At 40.6% G+C, this 25,250-nt stretch overlaps 1 protein-coding gene across 1 annotated transcript in view; it reads right to left on the bottom strand.

The window, feature by feature from the left end:
- LOC308306108 (SAM and SH3 domain-containing protein 1-like) overlaps positions 1-24,959 on the bottom strand; it is a gene marked incomplete at its 5' end in the record, with an annotated part of 76,481 nt that extends 51,522 nt beyond the window's left edge. The window contains one exon of the mRNA XM_080751008.1: positions 24,474-24,959. Coding sequence (XP_080607134.1) covers positions 24,474-24,959 — 486 coding nt within the window. The remainder of the gene's footprint in view (positions 1-24,473) is intronic.
- Positions 24,960-25,250: the final 291 nt, after the last annotated feature.

The raw sequence follows: 25,250 nt of genomic DNA, 5'->3' as shown, positions 1-25,250 counted from the left end.
TCTTTTACATAGTTTGATATGATATTATTGAATAGGAGTGTAACACTATAGTAACTGTATCGAAATATCGTTTTTAACTTTAAAAAATCGAAGTATATCGAAATGAAAACAGCTAAAATGTAATCGTATCGTTTTATTTTGTATCATATCGAATCGGCAGTGCAAAGAATCGATTGTATCGATACTACCTACTTGAGCAATGTATTTAGCATTTTTAAGAAGAAAAAAATACTTTTCCTTTCCATATAGCTACACTGGTCTATCGATAAATGTGTGAAATCTCTGGGTTCATGTCAAGGTGCAGAATTGTCAATATACAATGTCCATGTATTTGGCAGATAATCACTGTGTTTAACACCTTTCACACAGATTTAATTTCTTTGCTAAATAGTTACTATATCGATTTTAAATCATTGAATCAAATCGTATATCGTATCGCCATGAATGAACCAATATCGTCCATGTATCGTATCGTCAACCATGAATCATGATATGTATTGAATCGCTATTAAAATGTATCGTTACACCCCTATTATTGAATTTTCCATGCCATTTCTTTTGCCCAGCCACCTTTCGTTTTTAACTGGTACAGACAGGCTGGTTCCTAATGGACAGTAAAGTGGCTAAATAAATATAATATATACAATCCAACAAACATCCATTATTCCTGTATTGTTGAAATGGAAAAATATAACACACACGCACGCACGCACGCACACACACATGGCATGTAAATACAAATTATTTACATTCAAGCAGAGTTTTGTGTATATTGCGCATGTTTATATTGTCTATTTGTGATATATTGTGCACAATGAGCAGCCCTAATGGACACTAAATTAGATTGGACTCAGGTGGTATTGCCAGGAAGTAGCTCTCAGAAAAAATGCTTTTGTGGCCATAAAATGCACACATTATAGTAATTTAATGGACAAAATAGGGTGGGGAATGGGGATACTTACTCCATATACTCCAGCATAGTATACACGTACAGTAGTTGTTGACGGGAAGAAAATGACTTACAGTAGCTGTATTTGTCATTTCACAACTACAAAAACAACATAACAATCTTTATTCAATCAAAACTGTTCTGCTGTAGGCAACAGTTCAAGTTTGATCAAAGCATGAAAGTGTATTTTACATGAAGTGACACCTGAACAAGGAGATTCATGTAATGTCATGTCGATGTTTTTCAGTCTGGAAGTGGTCAATGATGTCAATGTCATACAAATGTAAATTCGTCAAAACCTCTGGCAACATGGGTCTTAGCCTCTGTCAATTATGGCATGAATAATTAAGATCACTGTTCTACCTACTTAAGCGGGTGTATTTTCATCAATAACTAATGATCTGTGGAGGTGGGAAAACCAGAAGATGTTGCATCTTTAATTTAAGCTACGCATGACAGGTCCAGGTGAGGTTTCAGTTGTTACAACATTTATGAAGCCTCATTATGAAACAAGAAGTTTCATAATTAGGCTTGAAGTGTAGACTTGATTAGTAAGATGCAAATGTTGTAGTGTCATCAAGCTAACACAACATTAACTAACTACATTAATGATCTTATTAAATAGACTAGCCTACAGCCCCTTGGTGTGAAGCAGACAGACGCTTGTTGACGCCCATTTGTGATGTAAATCGCATCACAGGACAAAGCCGCCTACAGGCCAAAATTTGGGGAAATATTTTAAACATTTGGGGATTATGAGAAGTAGAGACACATTTGAAGGTGATAAAGTTGATGTTGGGCAAGGTACATGCGTTATTGATTTTTGTATTATGTTTTTTAGACAATTGAACAACTGCTGAACGTGGAGTTACAGATGGAAACACACACAAACACACAAACACACGGGGCGATTCTAATTAAGGTTGTATATTAAATACATGATGTACGTATAATGATGTCATGCCATCAGCAGCTGATCGAACCCTAAAACCCCACCCGTTCATTCAGATCAGCTAACACAGGGATGCTGACAGAACCCTCGCTAAAAACCCCAGGACAACGATCCACTCGTCCTAGACTCTTTGCCCTCCTGTCCCCCAACTCAAGCTGTGTAATAAACTCGTTACACTTACAACGGCAGACTCACTCCCTAGCTTCCGCCGTGGTCTGAAGACTCACCTCTTCAGGCATCACCTTAGCCCATAGTAGCACTTACCGTAGCACTTGCCTATCCTCAATGACCATACATGTAATTAAGATAGCATTTTCATAGATTTTCTTTATATTTATTTAACTGAATAGGTGCCTGGTCTACTGTACCTACGTTTTTTCTTAGATTACTATTTCTATGCATTTGATGTATTGATGTATTATCTTGCTATTGTAAATCGCTCTGGATTTCCAGTACATCTGCTAAATGCCTAAGGAAAACACTCTTGACTTCTCTCAGTTTTAAAGTGGCATTATCTCATACTGCCTAATTGTTCCCACAGCTATGGACACACCGCTATGTTAACTATTGCTTTTGCATGTTAAGCAAACAAATTCACAGTGGGCCTTGTAAAGGGCATTTGAGTTTATAGGTCAAAGAGCAGCGATATGAATGCTACAAGTCTGTAAATCCTACTAATCCTAATATGCAAACTGTCATTGCAGTAGTGGCAACACAGTGTGAGATGGTTTCTCAACACAGTTCCAGGGTCAACAACATGCTGAAGCACATCTGAAGCAGTTCTTCTGGTAACACACACAGGTTTCAGGCGATAAAAAGCTTCAATTAAAAGAAAGGGAGATACTGCATAAATGAGACTACAGTATAATGATGGATCATGATGTATGAAGGGAATGGCTGGATGTAAACAAGCTTTCATATTTGAGTCACCCAAGCACAAAGACAAGACAACAGATCAAGCGGTTTGTGCATATAGCCTATATACTGTACGACGTCTCACTGAATATATTATGGATGTTTGCATCAGCCACGCTTAGGCCACACATCTGTGCTTGCTGACAGGCTAGCTAAGAACTGTAACAGAGTATGAGTAGTAGTATGCAGACTCCCTTCCATCTTACACCAGCTCCATAAATCCAAAGTGAATGGTTGGGAGAGATCCCAATAGCAGAATGGTGATGGAGCACATGACAGGAGGAGTAAGAGGAAAAAATGCCTTGTCCTCTTTCATTACACTACTGCTGTTCAAATGACAAGATACAGATGTTGCGATTTAACAGCCAGAAGGCAAACAGGAACCATTTTTTTTGTATTAGATTATATATTTATTTGGTATACGGTCCGATTTAAATGGATAGGACAAAGGAGAGAGAGAGGACAGTGAACGTAGAGTAGAGTTGAGGAACAACATGCAACACAGGTCACAGGATCAAACTGAACACCAGTTTTGTGTGTGTGTGTGTGTGTGTGTGTGTGTGTGTGGGGGGGGGGGGGGGGGGGGGGCTTGGGTGCCACATACCATTATTGGGACCTCCCAATAGTCAGACAAACGTCAGGTTACTGTGATGTTAGGATTAGGATTAGTTACTGTATAATGCACGCTGTCCAACAAATGGTACATTGGAACAAGGGACTGTCAGACTAATGGCATGGCAGCCTTACAGTAATATGTGGCCGGCAAATATACTGGTTTAGCAACCAGAAACACCCTATGCTCTGCAGCTTATTCCTGTCTTCCAGCCATGTGTGATCTAGGTTAAGTCTTTCCTCTCATTTATGTACAGTATATCACAAGTGCAGTGACTGCAGGCAATCACTCATGCAGTGTGTAAAATCCATCCAACTGTACATTGTCCTGAACTGACCCATTACTGATCCATTCAGGATCATAACTGCTGCTTTCATGCTGAGCTTATTATTATTATTATTATTATTATCAAGAGCTTATTTCTCCAGATTCTGCAGAAGCAAAATTGTATTTATATTTTTTGTAAATGACTTGAATAGATAGAGAGCACCACACATGTAATGGTCTACAGTCTAGACCACTAATGAGCTACAAGTAAGACTCCGCTACCAGTAAGACTCCCTAATTGGGAGATAAGCGACCGCCAGGTCGCATACACAAACTTTAGAAGGCAATGGTAGAGCCAATGAGGAGAGAATATGGGAAATGGGACAGATCCGTGTTGATGACATGACTTTAGAGATACTGTGTACCGCTTTGTGCGATTATAGCAAAATCTGTAGGAGCAGTGTCCAAAAATGTGTTTTGCAAGAATCGGCCTCATGGTGGTGCTAGAAGGGGGCCATGTGAGAAATCAGAGTTTGGCATGGATAGGGGCAACGGTGGCGGAGATATGAGTAGGGCAAAAGTGTGACGTGACGTGTGACGGACAGACTGACTGACAGACTGCCGGTAGAGGTTTTGATAGTAACTGCGACCTGTCGGTCACAATAAGGGAAATCAGCAGTCTAGACTCAGACTGCTGATTTCCCATACAGCAGACCTGTGGGTATTGTTGTCAGTGACCTTTTTTTGGCCTTCCACATTGTAATCTCTTACATTAACAGTTGACTACCGCCACCACTCCCTGGGAATCAATTTGGAATACAATACAGACTTCTGATTGAGAGATTAAAGCCCTATAAGCATAAAGCCATACACCATGAGTTGTGGTAAGCAGCATGAGTTACATTCACTAAGCTACTGTAAGCCCCATCCTGCACACATTTCATTGTGTATGAGACAAAGTAGAGTAAGACCATAGGCCTTCTAGCACCGGATGTGATCACACTTGAACAAGGAAAAGCCAACCAACATCTCCAGATGTATTCTAAGAGCAATCCCGGCAGAGTACTGGGACAAGAAGGTACTGCAATGATATAAAAAGAATACTGTTCAATATTTCAAGATGTCCATTACATCTGATCCAGAAAAGCATATAGGTGCTCTCACTGTACACAACACTTTTTGTTTGCCCTGATTCTTTCATCTCATAACATAACACCAACCGTAATGGTTTCAGATTGATTCCTACAAAAAGTAGGACTGTCTTGGTCATGTAACTGTCATACGCTGAATCCCCACAAATCTAGCTCCCCAGAAGCTCTTTAAAAGTGGTTGGATCCTACATAAGCCAGAAAGTATATATATTCTTCCGTTGTCAATGTAAAAAGTAAGCATCAATTATCAATGTATTTTCTCAATAAATAAATAAATCTATTGAATATGTCTTACGGTCCAAATTAAGCCGCCAAGCGGCCACTCTACCTCCTGAGCCACTTCTGCAAAACTATGAACCATGAACCATGAATTATATTATACATACATTAACTATGGTTGTTACCATTCCTCCCCTTTCAGTTAATGTAGTCCGCGTGCGCAGACACATTTTGCTAAATTAGAAAACACGCCTATTATATTGTCTTCATGAACATATTTTAGCGCTGAGTGTAATTGCATTTGGCTCTGGGCTGCTGGTTGTTTTTAGAAATTGTTTGTATAGGAAATTGTATCAATTGGCTGCATGCAGCCAGACTTTAGTATCACACGAAATTATAGAAGGTATTAAAATCTGTCTGGGTCAGATTCTTCACACCTTTCTGGAGACTAGAGTACTAGAGTAGTGTTGCTGCATTATTTCGATTCAGTGCAAGAGGTAGTCAGCATGGGAACAGGTTTAATATCATTGCCAGAGACCCATTGCTGTAGACAGTACATTTGATTTGACACACGAACATTGTGTATAAATGCAGGTCAAACACAGATGCTTGATTACATGCATGTGCAGAGACCCATAAGAAAATGGAACAGCTGGGAACAAGTGTGACTTCTGCAGTCAGGCTTTGTATGCAAACACTTCTCAACCCATAATGTAAACACACATTCGTTTTGGATTAAAGTCTGAAATGATGCCAAGACCCTCGGAGTCAATGAAAACACCAATGACATAGTTACCATGTATAGACAATTCTGTGTGAGCGAGCGAGTGTGTGATATTCTTATTTAAAGGACAACTTTGTTTTTTTACAACAAGGGTTCACATTTTAGATAGTCATTATAGAAAAGAAAAGATGAGTGTTAAAATGTTTTCATTTACTTCGTTTTAGTGATTTTAACGATTTTGATTTGCATGCATGCTCCCAGGTTGGGGCAATATACAGATAATACACTGCCTTTATGTGAAAATATATTGAACTTGTGCGAGCAATACATGTTTTAATCATTTAGAGACAGCAGTTTATAGGTTGAAATGAGGCCAGTACAGACAATTATGTCAGAGAATCTGTCATATTAGCCCCATCTTAAAATGTCCCTAAAGATGGTGGGTGCAGGGTTAGAGATTATTAGAGTTTATTATTAAAGATTAAAATGTCCTTTAGTTGAATTTATTAAAATCTCTAGGTCCCCCCTCCACGACATCCAGCTTAATTTGAACAAAATAACATCTACTGTATAAAACCTCAGCTTCTTCAGAATCAGGTTTATTTCTCAAAGGTGTAAATAAGTGGGTGAAATATTTCTTTGCACGGTTCATAATTTCTTGCAATCAGTAAATCACAATTTATTTTTTATTCATTGTTCTGGCCTAGTGTTTGTGGGCCAATCTAACATATAATTCACCAAATGTCTGAGTGAGTGTCTGAGTGAGTGTCTGAAACAGCGTTTCTCCTCAGTGGCTGGAGCAATTGATCTGAAATCGCATCACCATTAGCATATGAACACACCTGGCACAACTGTGAAGCCCTTTTTTCACTTTCACAAATCGTTTAATTGATATTAATTTATTAGTGAATTAATTTTTCCCATTGACTTATAATGGGAATCGCAAAAACTCACATTCAATATTTTTTTTCTCGCAAACCATAGGGGCTACAGTTACAAAACTCTGAGAGGAGATTTATAATGATATCAAGGATTAAATAAAAAATAACTTGTCAGTTGGCCTCATGGTGGCGCTATAACAGTCCACTTTACGTTTCGGCCTGTAACTCTTGAACCGTAGGTCGAAAAATTAAAATTCTTTTTTCCCTGGATTCCTTGGGTCAATACGCATCTCCCCATATAGGCCCCGCCCATTTGCGTCAGGATAGATTTTCCGCCATTTTGAATTTTCTCCAAAACACACTTTTTGCTCCTTTTCCTACATATTTTCTTCAAATGTCACGAGAATGGGTACACATGATCTCTGAACCCATGCAATGAACATAGTCAAGGGATATTTTGATAGTCCATACCGTTCGTTCGTAACGGGCTTCCAAAGTTAGCGGGAGGGGCCCGTTTTGCAAACAATAGCCATAAATCACAAACAAAACGTCGAGTCAACACTGAATTTCTGCCACAGGTTGCGGGTGGCTTACTCAACGAATCCCCAGAAGCATTTCCAATTCCACCCGTAGAGGGCGTCACAAACGCGCAAAACGTAACCGTTTCGTTCCAAAACGCGTTTTTCAGGCGGACCGACCCTCTCAAAAAGAAACACAGACTACTCTGCGGATGGTCTCACGGTCCAAACCGCTGCACGCACACACACACACACACACACACACACACACACACACACACACACACACACACACACACACACACACACACACACACACACACACACACACACACACACACACACACACACACACACACACACACACACACACACACACACACACACACACACAGCCATTAAACGAAACGGGTATTTCTTACATTGATGCTCCTACATATTATCATGCAAGTACCAGTTAAAGTTACTTTCCATCCCTCACATACCGTGTGCACACTGCACATCATTTCGGAGCTCATATCTTTGAACGGGTAAGGACTAGTTTAAACTAATTTTAGAAAAACAATTGATGGAATCCAGTTCATGACCTTTGTTACCCGTCATTCTCTCACTCTCTGCCACCTCCTTCCTAACTCTCTGCATCAGACACATCTAAAGCAGAAACGCTTTAAACATTATCTTAAAAAATGGGTGGGAAATAATCCTTCAACTCCTAGAATGGTGACTGTAATCTCAGAACTATACTGTATCTGTATTGTATATTTTGTACGCTTCCCACATAGCTTTAAGATAAAAGACTTACTGGCTGCACAGCAGGAGGTTCATAAAAGCTTAAGGATTCTCCTGAGTGTTAAAAGAGGGTGCAGGGTGCTCCTAGGGGGAATGGGGAACTGCTCCATCTAATTTGGATTTCTTGGAGTAGACTACAGGTACTTTATACATGTTTACAGATTATAGGCTATATTATACATGTTGACAGATTATAGGCACATCCAAATATTCGAAGAAATAAAAAGCAACAAGGATGAATAAATGAAGTTAATAAAGATCATTCCTAACTCAATTTAATATTGGAGAGAACAAATGCAGTGAACTATTATGATCCATGCAAATGGCGCTACAGTAAGCGTTTGGAAGTGGCTCGGCTTACAGTCTGTTGGCATGAACCACATGCAATAGTGTCAGTAGCCATGTCATATGAAATTCATAAGGGAGGAGGGGTCCTTCTTGGCTGCCTGCCTGTGCTGTAGAAGATGAGGAACTGGGTCATAATCTCTGAGGTGTGGAATGTCCATGCACTGCAGGAGTGACCCTTCGCTTTCTGCCCATCTAATTGCCTGTGAGGTCAGGTGCCTGAGGGTGAGTGCCATGATGTTATGACAGGATGAAAGCTTGACTTGCATCACATCAATGACACGATGCACTGATCCATCTAATACGACATAGGTCAATCCATGTGACTACTCTGCTACCTTACTGGGATTAATCAATGACACGATGCACTGATCCATCTAACACGAAAAAGGTCAATCCATGTGACTACTCTGCTACTGTACCTTACTGGGATTAATCAATGACACAGTACATCGGGATGAAGATGGATAATCCATCGGGACAGGCATACAGCTAAGAGAGACATAAAAAATAATAATGAAAAGGCCAATAAGTTACATTAAATTTGAAAAGCCTGTCAGTGAAAACTGTTTAAAGAAAATATTCCAAAGAACACTGTAAGAAAATATTCCAAAGAACATTAATTCTGCGAACCTAATTTTAGGATTTACAAATCAGAGTTGGATGGCAAAGCTAGAGCCCACACCACCCCACACCTATGGAGCACACATGGCAAAGTGGCAAAAGGATTAACTCTGACCCGGACATGGATGGATAAATGTCATATTATGGCACATTGATTGAACACACTAAAACAGTGGCATGAATCTAATCCATCCCCTTGCCCTAGAGGCCAAGCCACTAATAGTTCATCATATCATGCAGATGGTTTGGAGGCATATGGCTCCTGCACATCCTGAATACCCAGAATACCCATTTCACTGTCACTAGATCTGCAACCAATCACAATTCACATCTGAAATGTATATCTCTAAAGAGGCTAATAAAGTATTAAAGTTTGCAATCTAAACGTAAGTCTTACCTTAACTGAAAAGGCTTGCACACTGACAGAGGCTTAAATATTTTGGAGCACAAGAGATATAAAAGTAAAGACAAAAAGTAGAAGCAAAATGCTGTATAGGAGCATGTGTGTGTGTGTGTGTGTGTGTGTGTGTGTGTGTGTGTGTGTGTGTGTGTGTGTGTGTGTGTGTGTGTGTGTGTGTGTGTGTGTGTGTGGTTACGATTCTATTCAGAATATGTAGTTGAACATCTCCCTGTTAACATAGTCAGTTTTTCTACGAGCTTCAATAAATAAACCCCCACAGATAAGAAAAGTAGTACACCTGTCTGGCAGGCTGTTGCAGAAGCTAAAGAAACTAAAAGCTGACTCCACTGCCGTTATTGAAATCTGGGATTTTTATGTCCTTTTATGCCTTTATGTAAAGAACCTTCAACTGCCTCTGTGTATTAACCTATTTAGACCCAAGGCTGATTGGAAAAACGCCTTCTAAATCCTGACCTGAATAACCAAGTGCGACATGAGTAAAGTCAGTTCTTTCCACAATGGCTGCCTGATAGGAAGATCTGCCCCATTCTGTCTCAATAAAATATCAACAAAAGAACTCTACATGAAGACTGGCTGCCAGGGGCGTCACAAGGGGGGGAAAGTGGGACTGAGTTACTAGGGCCCAAGGTGGAGGGGCCTTAATTATTTCATATTTAGCTATTGAAAAATAGCAGATATACAAGCTCACAGCTGCGAGCTTGTAGATATTTTTTAAAATACATGAAAATGTGTGCAAATCTTTTTGAATATATGTGTTTTTTAACATTTGTAACTCAAATTTTGCTTCTGGGACTACCTGTAACTAAATATTTTGAGATGGGGGTACGTGGCCAAATACATATAATTTCGGGGTCCTTCACATGAAAAAGTTTGAGCACCACCGACATAGAAACATAGATTTTGAAATATTCAAAGACTTGCAAACTTTCACGATTTTTCAATAGTTAAAGCACAAAATAACACGTAATAATGCGTTCCCAGTCTAAATGAGTTAAACCCCCTTCCCTATGAAGAACATTCATGGGTGGCCCGCATGGAATCCTTGTACCCAGGGCCCAGAATTTGGTGTGACACCCCTGCTAGCTGCAGAAGTTAAACACCGTCGTCTATGGCTTGGACACGTACTCCGAATGCCCCCAGAGCAGATCCCCAAAGTGGCCCTCAGATGGATGGAAACCACCAGGGAAAAGGAAACGAGGCCGACCTAAGATCACAGAACTGTCGAGGCTGAGCTGATGGAGGTGGGTCTCCCGTGGGGCACGGCACAACTGGTTGGACCGTGATAGGCAAAATATGAAGGAAGAGAGGAAGATAAAGGCAACTTAAGGTGACTACAACAAATGGAAAAAAATGACAAACAATCAAACTGCAACCTGTAAATCTTGCACTTCTCAAATATTTTCAAGTGAATGAAAGCACTAATTTAGTGAACATTGTATGTGATCTTAAAATGGTAAAAATCTGCAACCTGCAGCTTCTGTTGGGTACCATCTGAAGACCTGTGGTAATGCTTATAAGTGTATCAGTTCAAGGACATAGATGCTTAACAAATCAATACATCCTTTATTTCTAATTGAAAAACACTATCAAATGGAGAATAGTGAGAAAACATTGAGTTCAGTTCTAAGTCACAACTGATAACAACAGATAATCTTGGACAGCTGTAGGCTACAGTAGAGATGACATCATCATCACTAATGAACTGTAACATATGGTGGAGGCATGACCAGGTTAACTATGGCAGTGTGCACCCCGCACTGTATGGCCCTTCAGCATCAGAGATACTGTAGATGTTGTGCTGTCACTGTCACCAGGCCCTTTGCTCATTTGTGAGGGTAGGCGGAAGAGCAGAAAGAGCCTGTCACATCCACTCTCTTTTGTTTTGTAAGATTTTCCCTGATATTCTCATAAAAAAAATCACTAAAATCCGATTTTATCTATGCCCATTTAATTTCATATGCCCATTTTATTCTTGTATTTTATCCCACGTTACTTGTTTTATTGGCAAAAAATCTACTGATTTATGTTGTATTTTATCCCACGCTACTTGTTTTATTGGCAAAAAAATCGACTGATTTATGTTTATAAAAAGAGTGATATTACATCCTCTTTGTAATCACCATGACTCATGCATAACATCAGGGAAATGCGCGTGGTTATTCCAAGGCATATGGCATTAATGCATGTACGTCATTGTCATATGTGCAAGTCTCCATGCATGTACGTCATTGTCATATGTGCAAATCAAATATGACCTATATTTTAAAAATAAATAAATAAACGACTACAGTAGTAAAATATACAGAGTATACTAGATTATCACATGTGCATTAGTTGTTGCCTGAGGTCAACTATCCAAATCTAACCAAATGCCAAACGATAATTAGTTCATCACACACAGAAAAATATCATTTGATCAACACTTTAGTAAAAAAAAAAAAAAAAAGATTAAACCGCTGAACCTTTAATCAGGATGAACTCCTGTGTAGGAATACAACTACAGGTTATTTTCTTAGCGATTATTTGATTCCCTTTTTTTTAATTACTTAAGTAATCAAGAAGCGTGTTTTTTCCTAATAATGTTTTTGTTATATGCTAATTTTGCGCAATCTATGAGCTCAAGTTTGTAGAACTGCTATCTTCCTCATTTTTTCTATTGACATTTTTTATTAATTTCTAAAATACTTTTATTAAAATGTATACTTTTTTATAATTGATTAAATTGATTTATAGTTCATTTAACTGTTGACTCAAAGGCTATACCGCCGAACTGCACCCAAACCCTATTTTAATTAAGTTGAGGACATAATAATTCATAATGCTGGTGTGTGTTTTGCGTTTCCTCTGTTTTATATTTTAACATGATTTCGGCGACTCTGACATCATCGTACAGAATGTCAGTTCTTCCTGGACTACAATGGACTACAGCCCATGTTTCCTGTAGTTCCATTTTTCTTTTTTTTTATAGATTTTGGGGCTTTTCAAGCCTTTACTGATAGTTCAGTAGGTAGAAAGGAAATGGGGAGAGAGAGGGACAAAGGCCATCGGCATGATAGCGAAAGGCAACGGCTTTCTCCCAAACCCCGCCCTACCAGTGTGCGATTGGCTGAACCGCTCCAGCGCAGGGCAGACTCAGTCCCTTTGAGCCGCAGTCGGACGCAGAAGCAGTCCCCTGGTCAATATTTACTATTCTGTCCATAACGGCACATAACTCTGTAACAATGCTGAGTCGGCTCAAGCGACCTTCGCACCACTCGGCCCGGCGACTCGCTCGGCCCGGCGACTCACTCGGCCACACAGGGCTCAAGGTCGCCTGAGACGAGTGAATCTCTCCATTCCGACATGTCTCCTTTCCGACAGACACTAACCCTATCTCTTACCCTAACCTTAACCTCTATGGAAGTGTTGCCACTCCGACAATAAGAAGTCACTGTCGGAGTGGCGACATGTCGGAATGGAGAGCGCCCCCCGCCTGAGACGGCGTGCCTCCATCATGGATAATAATTATACTTCATTGCCACAAAAAAAAGTTGTTTGCATGGTGGCGAAAAAAAAGTGGCAAAAGCGGGATGCAAACCCGGGGTGCATGGATTGGGAGCGCCGTGACTAGTCCACTAAGCCCGGAGCTGGGTGTGGCCATTCGGTCTGTATTAGTAGGGGAGGAGCCTCTTGCGGTTGTCATTCAAAGCGACCCCAACCAATCACAGCATGTCTTTTCCGGGACTAGGGAGAAAGCTGTTGCCTTTCGCTATCATGCAGGCCATCGGGATCAGGACTCGAACCTGCAACACGCTGTCAGGCTACATAGTAGCCTAGGTGCCAGGACCTCTAGGCCAGCGGTATTTGTATTGTGTCTGCAAATATTAATGTTATTAGATCTTGTTTACATAATTAGGCCATATCTTCTAAAGTTATTGAGTGTTATGGTGCCCTTCACTGTGGAGGTGCTGGTAGTCTAGGTAACTGATACCAGCAGTCATCAAGGTTATCAAGGTGGTTGACATCAGCTGGAGGAGAAGGTCTGACTGGAACTGCAGTGCAGAGTGCCATACAATCAATGGGACAATAAACATCAAGCTAGACAAACAACATTTCAATCACTGGACGGAAGAATATGTTATAGAGAACATGTCAAAATACTCTAGTATACTCCTCAGAAGATGGCCTTTCATATTGTACATGTTCACTTCTAATGGAGTTCAAACCCCAGCTCCAATCATGCAAAACATAAAAACACGTATAACATAAATAAATCACTACAAAACAAACATGCCTACGCTAGTGTCGTGGCACGTATGTACCATAGTCCCCTATTGCCTCTGGCAATGGAGGGGGGGGGGGCAATGCAGCTCTAGTGACTGAACATGCTTGTCAACCATAAATGGCCCATCTTGGAACATACAGTAAAAATAGCTTGGCAGAGAGCCTCAGTTAAGGGTGAATTATACTTAGTTGCATGTTGGTATCGTGCACTGAAAACAACAGATCTACAAGCTCACAATGCGTCACACTGCAACATATTGTGAGCTTGTAGGTGGGCTATTTACGGTGTGCGACAAAGTAGCCTATACAAGCCCTTTAGCGAGAAGTGATGGAATGTGGCCAAGGTCAGTGTAGCTTAGCTCAAAGACAAGACCCATGTTCTGATCCACAGCCACAAAGAGAACATGAGAGAGAGAGAGAGAGAGAGAGAGAGAGAGAGAGAGAGAGAGAGGAGGGGCCTAAAGGCTTTTATCTACAAAACCACAACAAATAATTAATGGGAGAGTTGAGATTCATCAAATGGTTTAACCAACATTGATTATTTCCAATGTGTAGTGACATCAAAATCTAAACCCTTCTTAAATTGTGTGTACACACACACACACACACACACACACACACACACACACACACACACACACACACACACACACACACACACACACACACACACACACACACACACACACACACACACACACACACACACACACACACACACACACACACACACACACACACACACACACACACACACACACACACACACACACACACACACTTTATTTTTATAATTGACTAAGACTAAGACTCTTTGTCTGGGAGAACCTTGGCAGATGCACACTATTGTACTAGTCAGAGCCATACAGCCACACCTACATAGAAGCTGCATTTTTTCTAACTTCTGTTTTTCATCAAGCACCAACAGCAGCCAATAAGAGGGAGCGCTCCAACGCATTCCATAGACTTAATACCCCGTGCTTCCGAAGCAGTCTCTTATTGAGCTTCCTCATTCAATTCCATTTCCTCTGAATAGTGTGTCTGCTCCAGTGGTAAAAGAAATCCCCCCCCCCTTGCATTGATTTAAATTCGGGGAGCGCCATGAAGGTTCAAAGACCTGCTCAGCATTGTTACACAAGGAAAAAACAGAGGCCATTGAAGGCAAACGCCTTAAGGGATTGGGTGTTTCAATGGCGGGGAGGGTGGCAAAGGGAAATAAAAAAAAGAAGCACTTTTTAGCAGAAAGAAATCAGAAAACATGCTCGCTTGTGGCTGATATAAAGTCAAGAGGGATGCACAGTCATGAACGCAGACCCTTTCTAGAACCTTGTAAATGTGTGCTAAACCACAAGCTCCTTCCATTGGAGAAATAATCCCCTGCTTCCCTGTTGGTATACAACAGGAATCAGGGAAATGTGTTTCATAACATGTTTATTCACAATCAGCCTAAATAGAACGATATATAAAAAGGGACAATTAGCTAATAGCTACAGCATAAACACCCACTTGTCCTTTAGCCTCCAGTCCGCTGACCCTAGATCATTCTCATCATAAATGCAACAATATAGGTCAATGATTATGCCCCTCTTAACACAGTGTTTACATTATGCATAGCATGGCTTTCACCACGGCAACAAATATTCCCTGAGACCTCGGAGAAGCTCCAGTGCCGGGAAGAGTAGATATGCACTGGTACAATGCCAGCTGTTTTATTGTTCATCTGGTTTAGACATAAAGCATATTGTGAAAGAAGAGAGGAGCAGATCCTCTCTGTATGAATGTAATGTCTGAATGGGGGGGATTGATAACATATCACACTGCAGGCTACAGCTTAGCTTTTGAGTGCTCCATGCAATGCAGTGCTACCCTCCAGGCACCATCAGTGCAATAATCCAGCGATATTCCACTAATGGCTCCATGGTTTGACCAGGTCTGTATTCACATAGATAGATTAAAATGTCCATAAGTAGGCCTGCAGGACATGACAAACAAGGGGACATTTGCTAATGCAAAGGTCACATCAACTGTTCGGACTTAAGTCTAGTGTGCACTACTACAATGTGGCTAGTAGTGGTTATTCTTACTAGAAGCAAAGCATTTAGCCTAGGCCAGCATTGCGGTCAAAATATTGAATGCTATACATCAACTGAAGGTCATATGATAAAAATGTTTCACTGCTATGCCCTATTACAATGCAACCAATCACCATCTGCATATTTTTAGATATGAGACTGATCATTCCCCCCATGAGTCTCAGCATTGATCTCACTCCATGATTATCACTTCTCTCATTCAAATCACATTTACTTTTGTTTTCACATAATGCTCCATTGCTGGTGTTGTAAAACCAACTACACAGCTCCATTCAACCCCCTGTTTTGTGGGGACAAAGACAGAGACAGCTGCCAGCTGCTGCAGTGTCTGTGTGTTTGCCAACCTCCTTTCAGAACGTCTTTTCTTAGAGCAGTTTCTATCAAAAGAGGCCTGCTGTTTTTGCTTGTCCTGGGAACCTCACAGAGGGCAAAACAGGCAAATCTTCTGGGTGATGTGAGATTTGTTCCCCAGATTTTGTGAATTGCTGTGAGAGATTGTATGGCTGTTGCATCCCATTGTTTGGACAACTAAGAAGGGAATCTTACCCAACAGGGTTCCAGCATGACTAGCCTCGCAAGCCAGTCTCTGTTTCACGCTCATTGCATCACTACCAACACGTTGCCATATGCCTCGCTGACAAATGACTCTATTTGACTCTGTCATTTGTCAGCAAGGCATATGGCAATGTGTTGGCCATGCTGCAATGAGAGTAGCAATATTTTCTAAATGTAGAGAAAGAGCCCAATAATTGCAAAACAGACATTCTTATCTTATCTTTGATTAAATAAGAAATAAAATGACGAAATGGTTGTACAAAGTCAAACTTTAAAATACTGTACAAGAGTGTTTTCTTATATAAAACAGCTGTTGAAATTTAAAAAGGAAAATGAACCAATATATTTACACAAACCTTCCAAGTTGACAATATATTTCTCTTTAAAAGTCAAAACTTCAGTAGATGTTTCTACTTTGTTGATGACATCAGACATTATAGTCTTTGTTCTCTTGTATATGGATTTTAGGAGAGAGATGTTGAAATACAGAACCGTTCAAACCAGGGGTCTGGGACCCCTAGGGGGTCCTCAGAGTTACTACAGGGGGGCCGCCAAATCTTTGTGAAATAGGATAGTTTTTTACATTAAGCATTTGAACCCTAGCATCTCTATTCTGAGTGGAACATTAGCCAAACCTAGCAGATCTACGAGCTTACAATGCCTCGCAGTTTTGGCAAAGAGGTTTGTAGACTAAGTATTTGACGGTTCAAGTGGTTAAATGTCAGAAAATACACATTACTCCAACATGACAGTGCCGTCAAATAAGTCTAAGCGGTCTAATCTATGAACATAACACAATTTTATACAATATGTAGTGAGGGTCCCTGCTTCATCTCTCTCTCAGCTAAGGGGTCCCTGACCTGAAAATGTTGAAGACCCCTGGTTTAAACTCTAAAGCGGTCTATACATGGTCACTTTCTTTTTTCCCTCTACACCAAATCTCGCAAATAGGCTAATGGTCGACTACTATGACACGCCCAGAATAAGTAACTTGATTCAAAATTTAGACATTTTATCAGACAGTACTGTAAGTCCATTGAATTTCAAACTCCAGGTTAACCATGTTATACATGTCCCTGCTCCTGGTGACTGATATGCTCCTTCTGAAGAGTGAGTGGACCGTGTTTTTCCAATTACTTTTTTCAATTATTTTATTTCTTCAATTGAAAAAAGATAAGAAAATCCCGAACCGTCACACATTAGAAGTCACCAGAAGCAGTGATTTCGATGAGTCTAACATGGTTAAAATTAAGTTTCAAGTTAATTGGATTTATGATGAAATATATCAACTAGAAAAGTGTACTCCTCGGAGCATAAGTCTCTGCCAGGCCGAGTTGCCTACCCAGGGCCATCAAACTTGAAAACTTGAAGAAAACGCACTATGGCAGAAAATGAAATCTGGCACTAACAGGGCCTATAAGCCGTGTCATGATCCAAGGAAGCCAGGAGGAAAAGATGTTGATTGTATGACCTATGGTTCAAGAGTTTTGTGCCAAAACATGAAGTGAGCTGTTGTAGCGCCACCATGGGGAGATTTGAACATTTTGGGGTAGAGGTTCATCCTTGGTTATCGGGAATGTGTGCGCAAAGTTTCCCATCAATTGGGTGCTGCATTCATGATGTGAGCAGCATTTTGTGCAAAAAGGCCACCCCCACAAACTTTGGAAGCCAATCAGGATAGAATATGAAAAATCTGATAGGTCCATCTTGATCACATGACTACAGAGTTCATGTGTACCGTACGGAGATCATGTGTACCGGATGTTTGGACAAAATCTGTAGGAGCAGAGAACTGCCTCCTGGTGGTGCTATAACATGCCAATGTGAACAATTTTTGGGGCAGAGTGCACATTTTCACGCCAATGAGTGCAATAGTGCCAGAGATTAGCTGTTCACAGACAGACGGACGCACACAAGGACGGACCCAACGGACAGGAGCGAAAACATGGTTTCTGCCACGCCAAATACTAAAATACAAATACCCAGTAGAAGTTCAAATGTTTTCTAAAATAAATAACCCTTTATGGGATTTAGAATTCATAGGAAACTTGAACACAGACCTTACGTACTGAAATCTTCAGTGAAAAGGCACCCGTCCACTAAACACCACTTTTCACAGGTGCTTGTGGTTAGGTCACTTGTGCGACCAGTTTTAATTGTATCAATTGTTTTCTCACTTTAGTCTCCTTACATACATCCACTAATAGACCACCCTGCCCCCATCGTGTGAACTAGTCATGCTGCATGTGCTACAGTAGTCAGGCAGAAATGCACATTAGCTCAGGGAGAACTGATTGCACCACAGAATCTACAGTATACTGAGAGGTTGAGTCACTACGTAATTACAGATCCATTATTTATAGATCCAATTAGGATAACTTCTGAATCACTTGTATTCATTGCGTTGCAAATAAGATGGCTTCTGTTCTGAGTAGTGCTGGGCAATGTGGACAAAATAAAATAACGTATCACAATATTTTTTAACTAATATTTTTAGTTACAAAAACTTGATATTGGGATGATAATATATTGTGACAATATTCTTTTAAATATACAGTAGCAAAAATCTACAAGTTCTCTGTATGTCTCATGAGCTTGAAGATCTGCTATTGTCAGTTTTTGAAAGTATAAAATAAGGCTTACATAAAACCAGGAAAAACAACATTTATATCTCATATCACTATATTACAATATCCAAAATCTCACACAATATCTAGTCTCAAATCAAGATATTGATATCATATAATATATTGCTAAGGCTACTTCCGAGGCCACAAAATAGCCTTCTTTAATGAGTTTAATCTCATCAAGACATAATTATGTCAGGCATATATTAAAGGGGGATTTGAAATAAGCAGAAGTAGCCTATATGGCTTTATTATTCTACAGATAGGGATGGATGTATGATGTCAGATGTCATAGATGTCAAAGGACTTTCACATAACGAATAACTGAGTAAGCATGTTTGGGGTCTCACAGCATATCTCCATATACATGGATCTCCATACTGTATAGGTATCAGGGGTCTGAGGCTCCATATATGGGTAACTGGTCCGATATACATCACTGGCCAGATGGCCAAGACATGGCACGACCTCACCCTTTAGGGCGAGGTCGCTTGTCGCCCTTAGGCGTCTTACTGGTACAGTACCTACAGTATGACTGTTTACCTACAGTACTGTCTGTATAAGAGTATCTGGAATAACTCTGTCCTGACTATAGGACACCATCTTCCTAAACATTAAATGCTATATATGAGAGAGATTGGACCAAAGGTTTCCGAGAACCCAAGAACAACGAATATCTGAATGCACTCTGTATACGGATCTGCGGAGGACACACCACATCTCTGTGTTTTGGAAGGGTGTTCCCCTGGCTGCTGAACACTTCACGTACCATGCACTTCATTTCATTCCTTTCTTTACACCTTCTTTATGTAAGTCATAGAAATTAATGCAACAGGTAATATTTACAGAGAAGAGAAAAAAGGTGATTTCTATCACAACACACATGACAAACAAACACCAAATCCCACCCAAGTATCCACAGCCTATCCTGTTAAATTCAAATTCAACTTCAAATTAGGAATACAAAATATTTTCAATGAATAGAGCTGGCTGGTGGAGCGACAAGTGGAAGCGGGCCCACCATGAAACTGTGAACTGTCACATTTGTGCTTGTCTTATGCACACACCCAACCACCATTAGAGTTGAAATGTGTTGAGCCTTTTTCTATATCTACACGAGGAGCAGAGTGCCAGGTAAGACAAGTGCAAGACTCAAGAGTACGTGAGGAGGAAGGGTTTGTGTGTGATGCAGAATTTTACCCGGAGCCAGTACAGGTGGATAATTATGGGGGTGATATGCTGCCAGGGCTTTTTGTGGGCAAGAACATTGGCAACTGAGTTTTGCACATACTAGAGCCTGTCCAGACCAGGACTCCATTGCGTTAGTAGCAGTAGATACAGTAGGTCTACCGTCTACAGGTGAATGTTAAGCTCTCTGTAAATAAATAGGCACTTGTATGCAGCAAAGATTTCCCACAGGAGGGAATCAAAAGGGAACTAGGATTAGGGGAAAATAAAATACCAGGTCACAAACTGGTTTTCATTTATGTTTCATTTTTGTTCAGAAAAAACATGGTCTCTAGCCTCCAATGATATCCCTGGTGACAAAACATGGCCAATATTTGCCATGGCCTACATATACATTCTGGGTCCAAATTAATCGAGTAAAGCCCTTTGCACACAGGCGCGTTTAACCGCACGGATAAAACGGACAATCTAATTTTTTGAAAAGAAAACAATGATTCTCTATGACCTCATGCACACCGGCTCCGAATTAGCCGTGCGACGAGTGGCTGCCGCCGTGCGTTATTTTCTCGATCGAACCCAGTTCGATTTGTGCGTCTTGTCGCATGCGGTAAAAAACTCATCACTCCTTTTATGACTCCTTTTTGGATCCGCAGCGCCGATTCCGCACAGCCTTGCACACCAAATCCAATGCGTTTTATTCATGCCGCAAACGAAAAAAACGCAACTGTCCTGTGTGCAAAGGGCTTAACTGTGCTGAACCTGAACAGCCAGGCTGCTCTAAAATGCTGGTACCACTGTTCAAATCAGTCTCTGAGCTAGCTGATGTGCTCTTTCTGAAATGGCTTTTCTGTGGTGAAGTGTTTCACATCAAGCAGGGGCTCCAACACACTATAGAGACCGACCAATGGCATATTTTTGGGTCCGATGCTGATCCCAATTTTGAGACTCTTGGAGGATATTTTGTCAATAAGTGCAAAATGTTATAATCAAGCCTAGGAGAATTGCAGTTTAAAATATAAATGTTTCGGTGTGAAAGGTCAATGCAGTCAGACATTAATTTCCACAAAAGGGAGTTGTAATATTTCTGCATTTGTGCGAATGCCTGTAAACAGGAATAATTTACCAGTTGCTTTCTTGTAAAAACATTTGTAGTCTATATTTGTAGTCTACTTTTATGTATCGTGGTGAGAGAATTCATACCCCAGCAAGTTTATGGTAACCAAACATCCCTAGTCTGTGGTTCTATTAAGTCAATATACTGTAAGTGAATAGAAGTGAACTAAAGCTGCATGTGCATGCTTTCATTGCGTTGGAATGAACATAAAATAATCAGAAGTGAGTCACAGAAGTGAGTGCTCTGCTCACTTAACCAGATAATGCATTGACTACGTAAGGAAAATAACTTGGGGTTGATTTCCATCTCAGGGCCCGAGTTGCTGTCATCACCCTTCCTTGATCTCACTGCCCTCTCTCTCTTCAAATGCCAAGTCTCAATAAAGCATAAACCCCTCAAATATAGTCTTAAAAAAGCTGCAAAGTGCCTCTCTGCACTTTGCAGTATGTAGCCTTTTAATCATTCATGAACTTTATACTGTACTGTATGTGGCAGTGACTCTGAGTAGTACAGTATACAGTGCAACCGTCTTAAAGCGCATGCCAGCATGCAAAGTCATTTTAAGTATTATTTTGACAAAATGTAACTTTTGAAGAAGCATACACAAAACCGTTGTATATACTGTAAGTCCGAACTCTTACTGTAAGTGTACTGAACAACCAAGGCACATTTGCTCTATCCCCAAGAGGAAGAGTGCTTGGAAAAAAACTAAACAAAATTAAAGAATCTAAAGATCAATCAAAGCTCCCAAACGCTATAGACTTAATTGCTTTTGGAGCTACTTTGTTGTGAATAGACTTTAATTCCCTTTCCAATTTTTGCATTTCTTTTTGTACAAATGTAATCCTGCCCGACATTTTGGGATGCGACTGTCCTATTGTTAGTGTTTACCAACTAGACAGCCAAGAGACATTTGTCCTTACTATATGCCATTTTTGTTGTAATCCATAATGATTAAGAAATATTGGCTTGCAGTGGTAATGCAGGATGAAGAACTTGGTAACCACTACAGTGACATTGGTTGCCGTTGTAGCTAGCGCCCTGTATGAATAAATAAGGCTACATGATATACTGGATGTGTTAAGACACCGCAGTAAAGTGGACAGTGTCTGGCACCATTGTGTTATGACCCACAAGTCAGCTCAAATCAAACTTTCTGAGCAGACTGTGGGGCCTTCTGGACAGCTGTGTCTGGCTCACCACTTTCTCAGATCACATTCCTTCATTGGTAATGAGGAGTACTTTAAACTCGTATCCGCAGAGACAAGACAAAAATCTAGAACAGTATGAATGCAAGAACAGGTTCCCTGAACTTCCCTCCCAGCTACATAAAGTGCCATCTCCAACAACACGCATTGTGCCTAAGGACTCTTCAAACACAACTTTACTGGGACAGCACCAACAGTGGAATTCAACAGGGATTTATACTAAAGCATTTTCATGGTACGTGTCAAGGCCATTCGCTATCACTTGTGTGTCACATGATGTATTACAGCAACCAGAACTAAACATAGGGATTCAATGTACTGTGGTAGGCCTACAGTACAGTAAAGCATAAAAAACTAAATAATAATAATCAAGCATTCAGTAATTAAGGCAACCCCTTGACTGTGACAGATTGTTGAACCCAATCCAACAAGGTCAATCAACCATTCGTCAGCTGGCCTCTGAGCAAACATAGAATGTGTTATGGACTAAACGAGTTGATGCCAAAGCTGAATTACTGCCCCTCTCGCTGTAATTACATTAAGTAACAGTCTCTAAAGACAGGTCCACACAGCATTAAGTCCAGACAGCAGTTGTGGGAACCCAAGCGGATCCCCAGACAGTAGATGGTGTGCTGTACTGTGCTGTCAGTCTGTGACTGCATTCTCCTGGACTAAACATCTGTCATCAGGATATGGCTGACTGATCTGTGTTCCTGGATCCATTATCCCGCTGAGAAGTAAAGTCTGACTCTGAGCTTTCTTATCTGTCTGGCTCTCTAAAGAGAGACTGCAGTTGTAATTAATTGGATGTATTGCAATTATAGATTACAAGTATTAGAGTATTAATTGGATATTGATACGATATTTCACTTCCTTCAGCCCACATCTTGATATGAATCCTAAATCATACATTGATTGTGATTGCCATGAATATTTAGAAATATAATCCAGATTCAAACTACTACAAATGTGTTTGAAATGACCAAACCTGCCTACCGATAATGTACAATTTACAATTTAAGCATTTAGCAGACGCTTTTAATCCAAAGCGACTTGCAATAAGCAGGCAATACATCATTATATTAAGCAAGATAATATGTCAGTACGTCAACAACAATATAACAAGGCATAGGAATATCAATCTAGAAAAACAATAACATAGGTAGACCACGCACCTAATCAGTAAAGCACTTTTCTAAAACAAAAAAATGCTATCTAGCTTCATGTATGGTCATTGAGGGAAGGGGAGTGTTACAGTAGTGCTATGGGTTTAGGTGGAGTCTGAAGAGGTGAGTCTTCACAGTCCCTGGTCAGATTTGTGAACTGTCCACAGCCCTCCTCTGAGACACAGAGCACATAGAAATTATGCCAGGACTAATTATATCAAGATGGCTGAAGTGGGCCTTTGAGCTTTACTTGTGCATGCAGCATCCCCCTACTCTGTGGCTGGAAATAGGAGTTATCTTTCACTTGTGGATGAGTAGACCTGAGTGGAATGGGTACTGTAAGTCTTTCCTGCAAATGACAGCTAGAATGAATGAGTGGTCCCATGTCTGATTATTGTATACAGTACATACATCTATACGATGTCTCTTCTCCTGCCAACTTAATGTCAGTGGTCAAACATTTACCTGGTAAAATGTGTCTACTTTTAAAGTAGGTCACTGTTACTTGCTGCAGGCTGTTACCAAAATGGGTCGAGGGTTTGATGCACACTGCAACCCACAATGTGCTTAGTTGAGTTAATTTTGTACCCTATTATTTGACTCTACCATTTTATAATATTTTGGCCTGGGTGATTAATTATACATATTCAAATATAATACCTCAATAAGTAAACAAAATACTGTATATTATCACTTCAGATTTTCTGGGACAGAACATCTGCCTATCAAACCCAAGCGAGTTTAAAATTATCCCTTGGCTGCCTGTACAATCAAATACATTTGACACACTACTCATCACAAAGAACACAATGTAAGCCCGTGAAATTGAATGAGGCAGCCTATGATTAGCCAACACTTAACATTAACTCATGGTAAACATAGCCAGCCTACCTTGCAGCTGTAGGGTGCATCACTGAGGTCGATCCCATCTTTTGCAAGTTTATCTCTAATCAATATCTTCAACTTCAACTTGGGATAAGTCACAAAGTCATTGCAATCTGTGAATCTTAGATTGTGGTTTCCAGGACAGGAGTGTTGGTGTCTCTCTGTGCCCCCTGTTCTTGACCTTGACCTCTGGGACTGATTCTCTCTCTCCGAGTGATGCGAGTGGAGACAATCTGAGGGACCCAAAGGCTCCAATGTGAAATAAAAACCGGCAGATTTACGTGTGTCTTCCTCAATCAACTTCTCCACTGCATTGAGCAGCCGTTGTCTGTGGTACTGTGTGATGACGCCTATGGCATCAAGGTCCGGCTCTCCAATTTGTTTACAAACTTCCAAGTCGTCATATCCATTGTCAACAAACGACTCCACGTATTGAGTCAAACTAAGGGTTGACAGCCATTCAAAAACAAGGTTTGTCCCTCCTTGGCTCATCTTGAGACAGGATACATGCAGGGCTTAATCCTTATTCACCAAAAAGACAGTTGGTGGAGGCTGGAGCGTCAGTCATCTCAATTCACACCATTGTGTCGCTCCGGGGCAAACAGGCGCACTGTTCCACGCTCGTTCCCTCTTTTGGTACCAAGTTTAAGTCTCCAAAAAAGAAGCATCTTCTGATTGTAGGCAGAGCACCGAGGACACGATTGATATTCACGATAACCATGCCTGCCTGTTTCTTTGCCGCATCAACCTATGGGTTCTGATTGGCAAACTCTACAGCTAAAA

Source organism: Nannobrachium achirus (assembly GCF_963921795.1).
Source record: "Nannobrachium achirus genome assembly, chromosome: 20".
NCBI lineage: Eukaryota > Metazoa > Chordata > Actinopteri > Myctophiformes > Myctophidae > Nannobrachium > Nannobrachium achirus.
The sequence above is the reverse complement of the archived record's forward strand: the minus strand, read 5'-3'. Positions and strand labels throughout refer to the sequence as shown.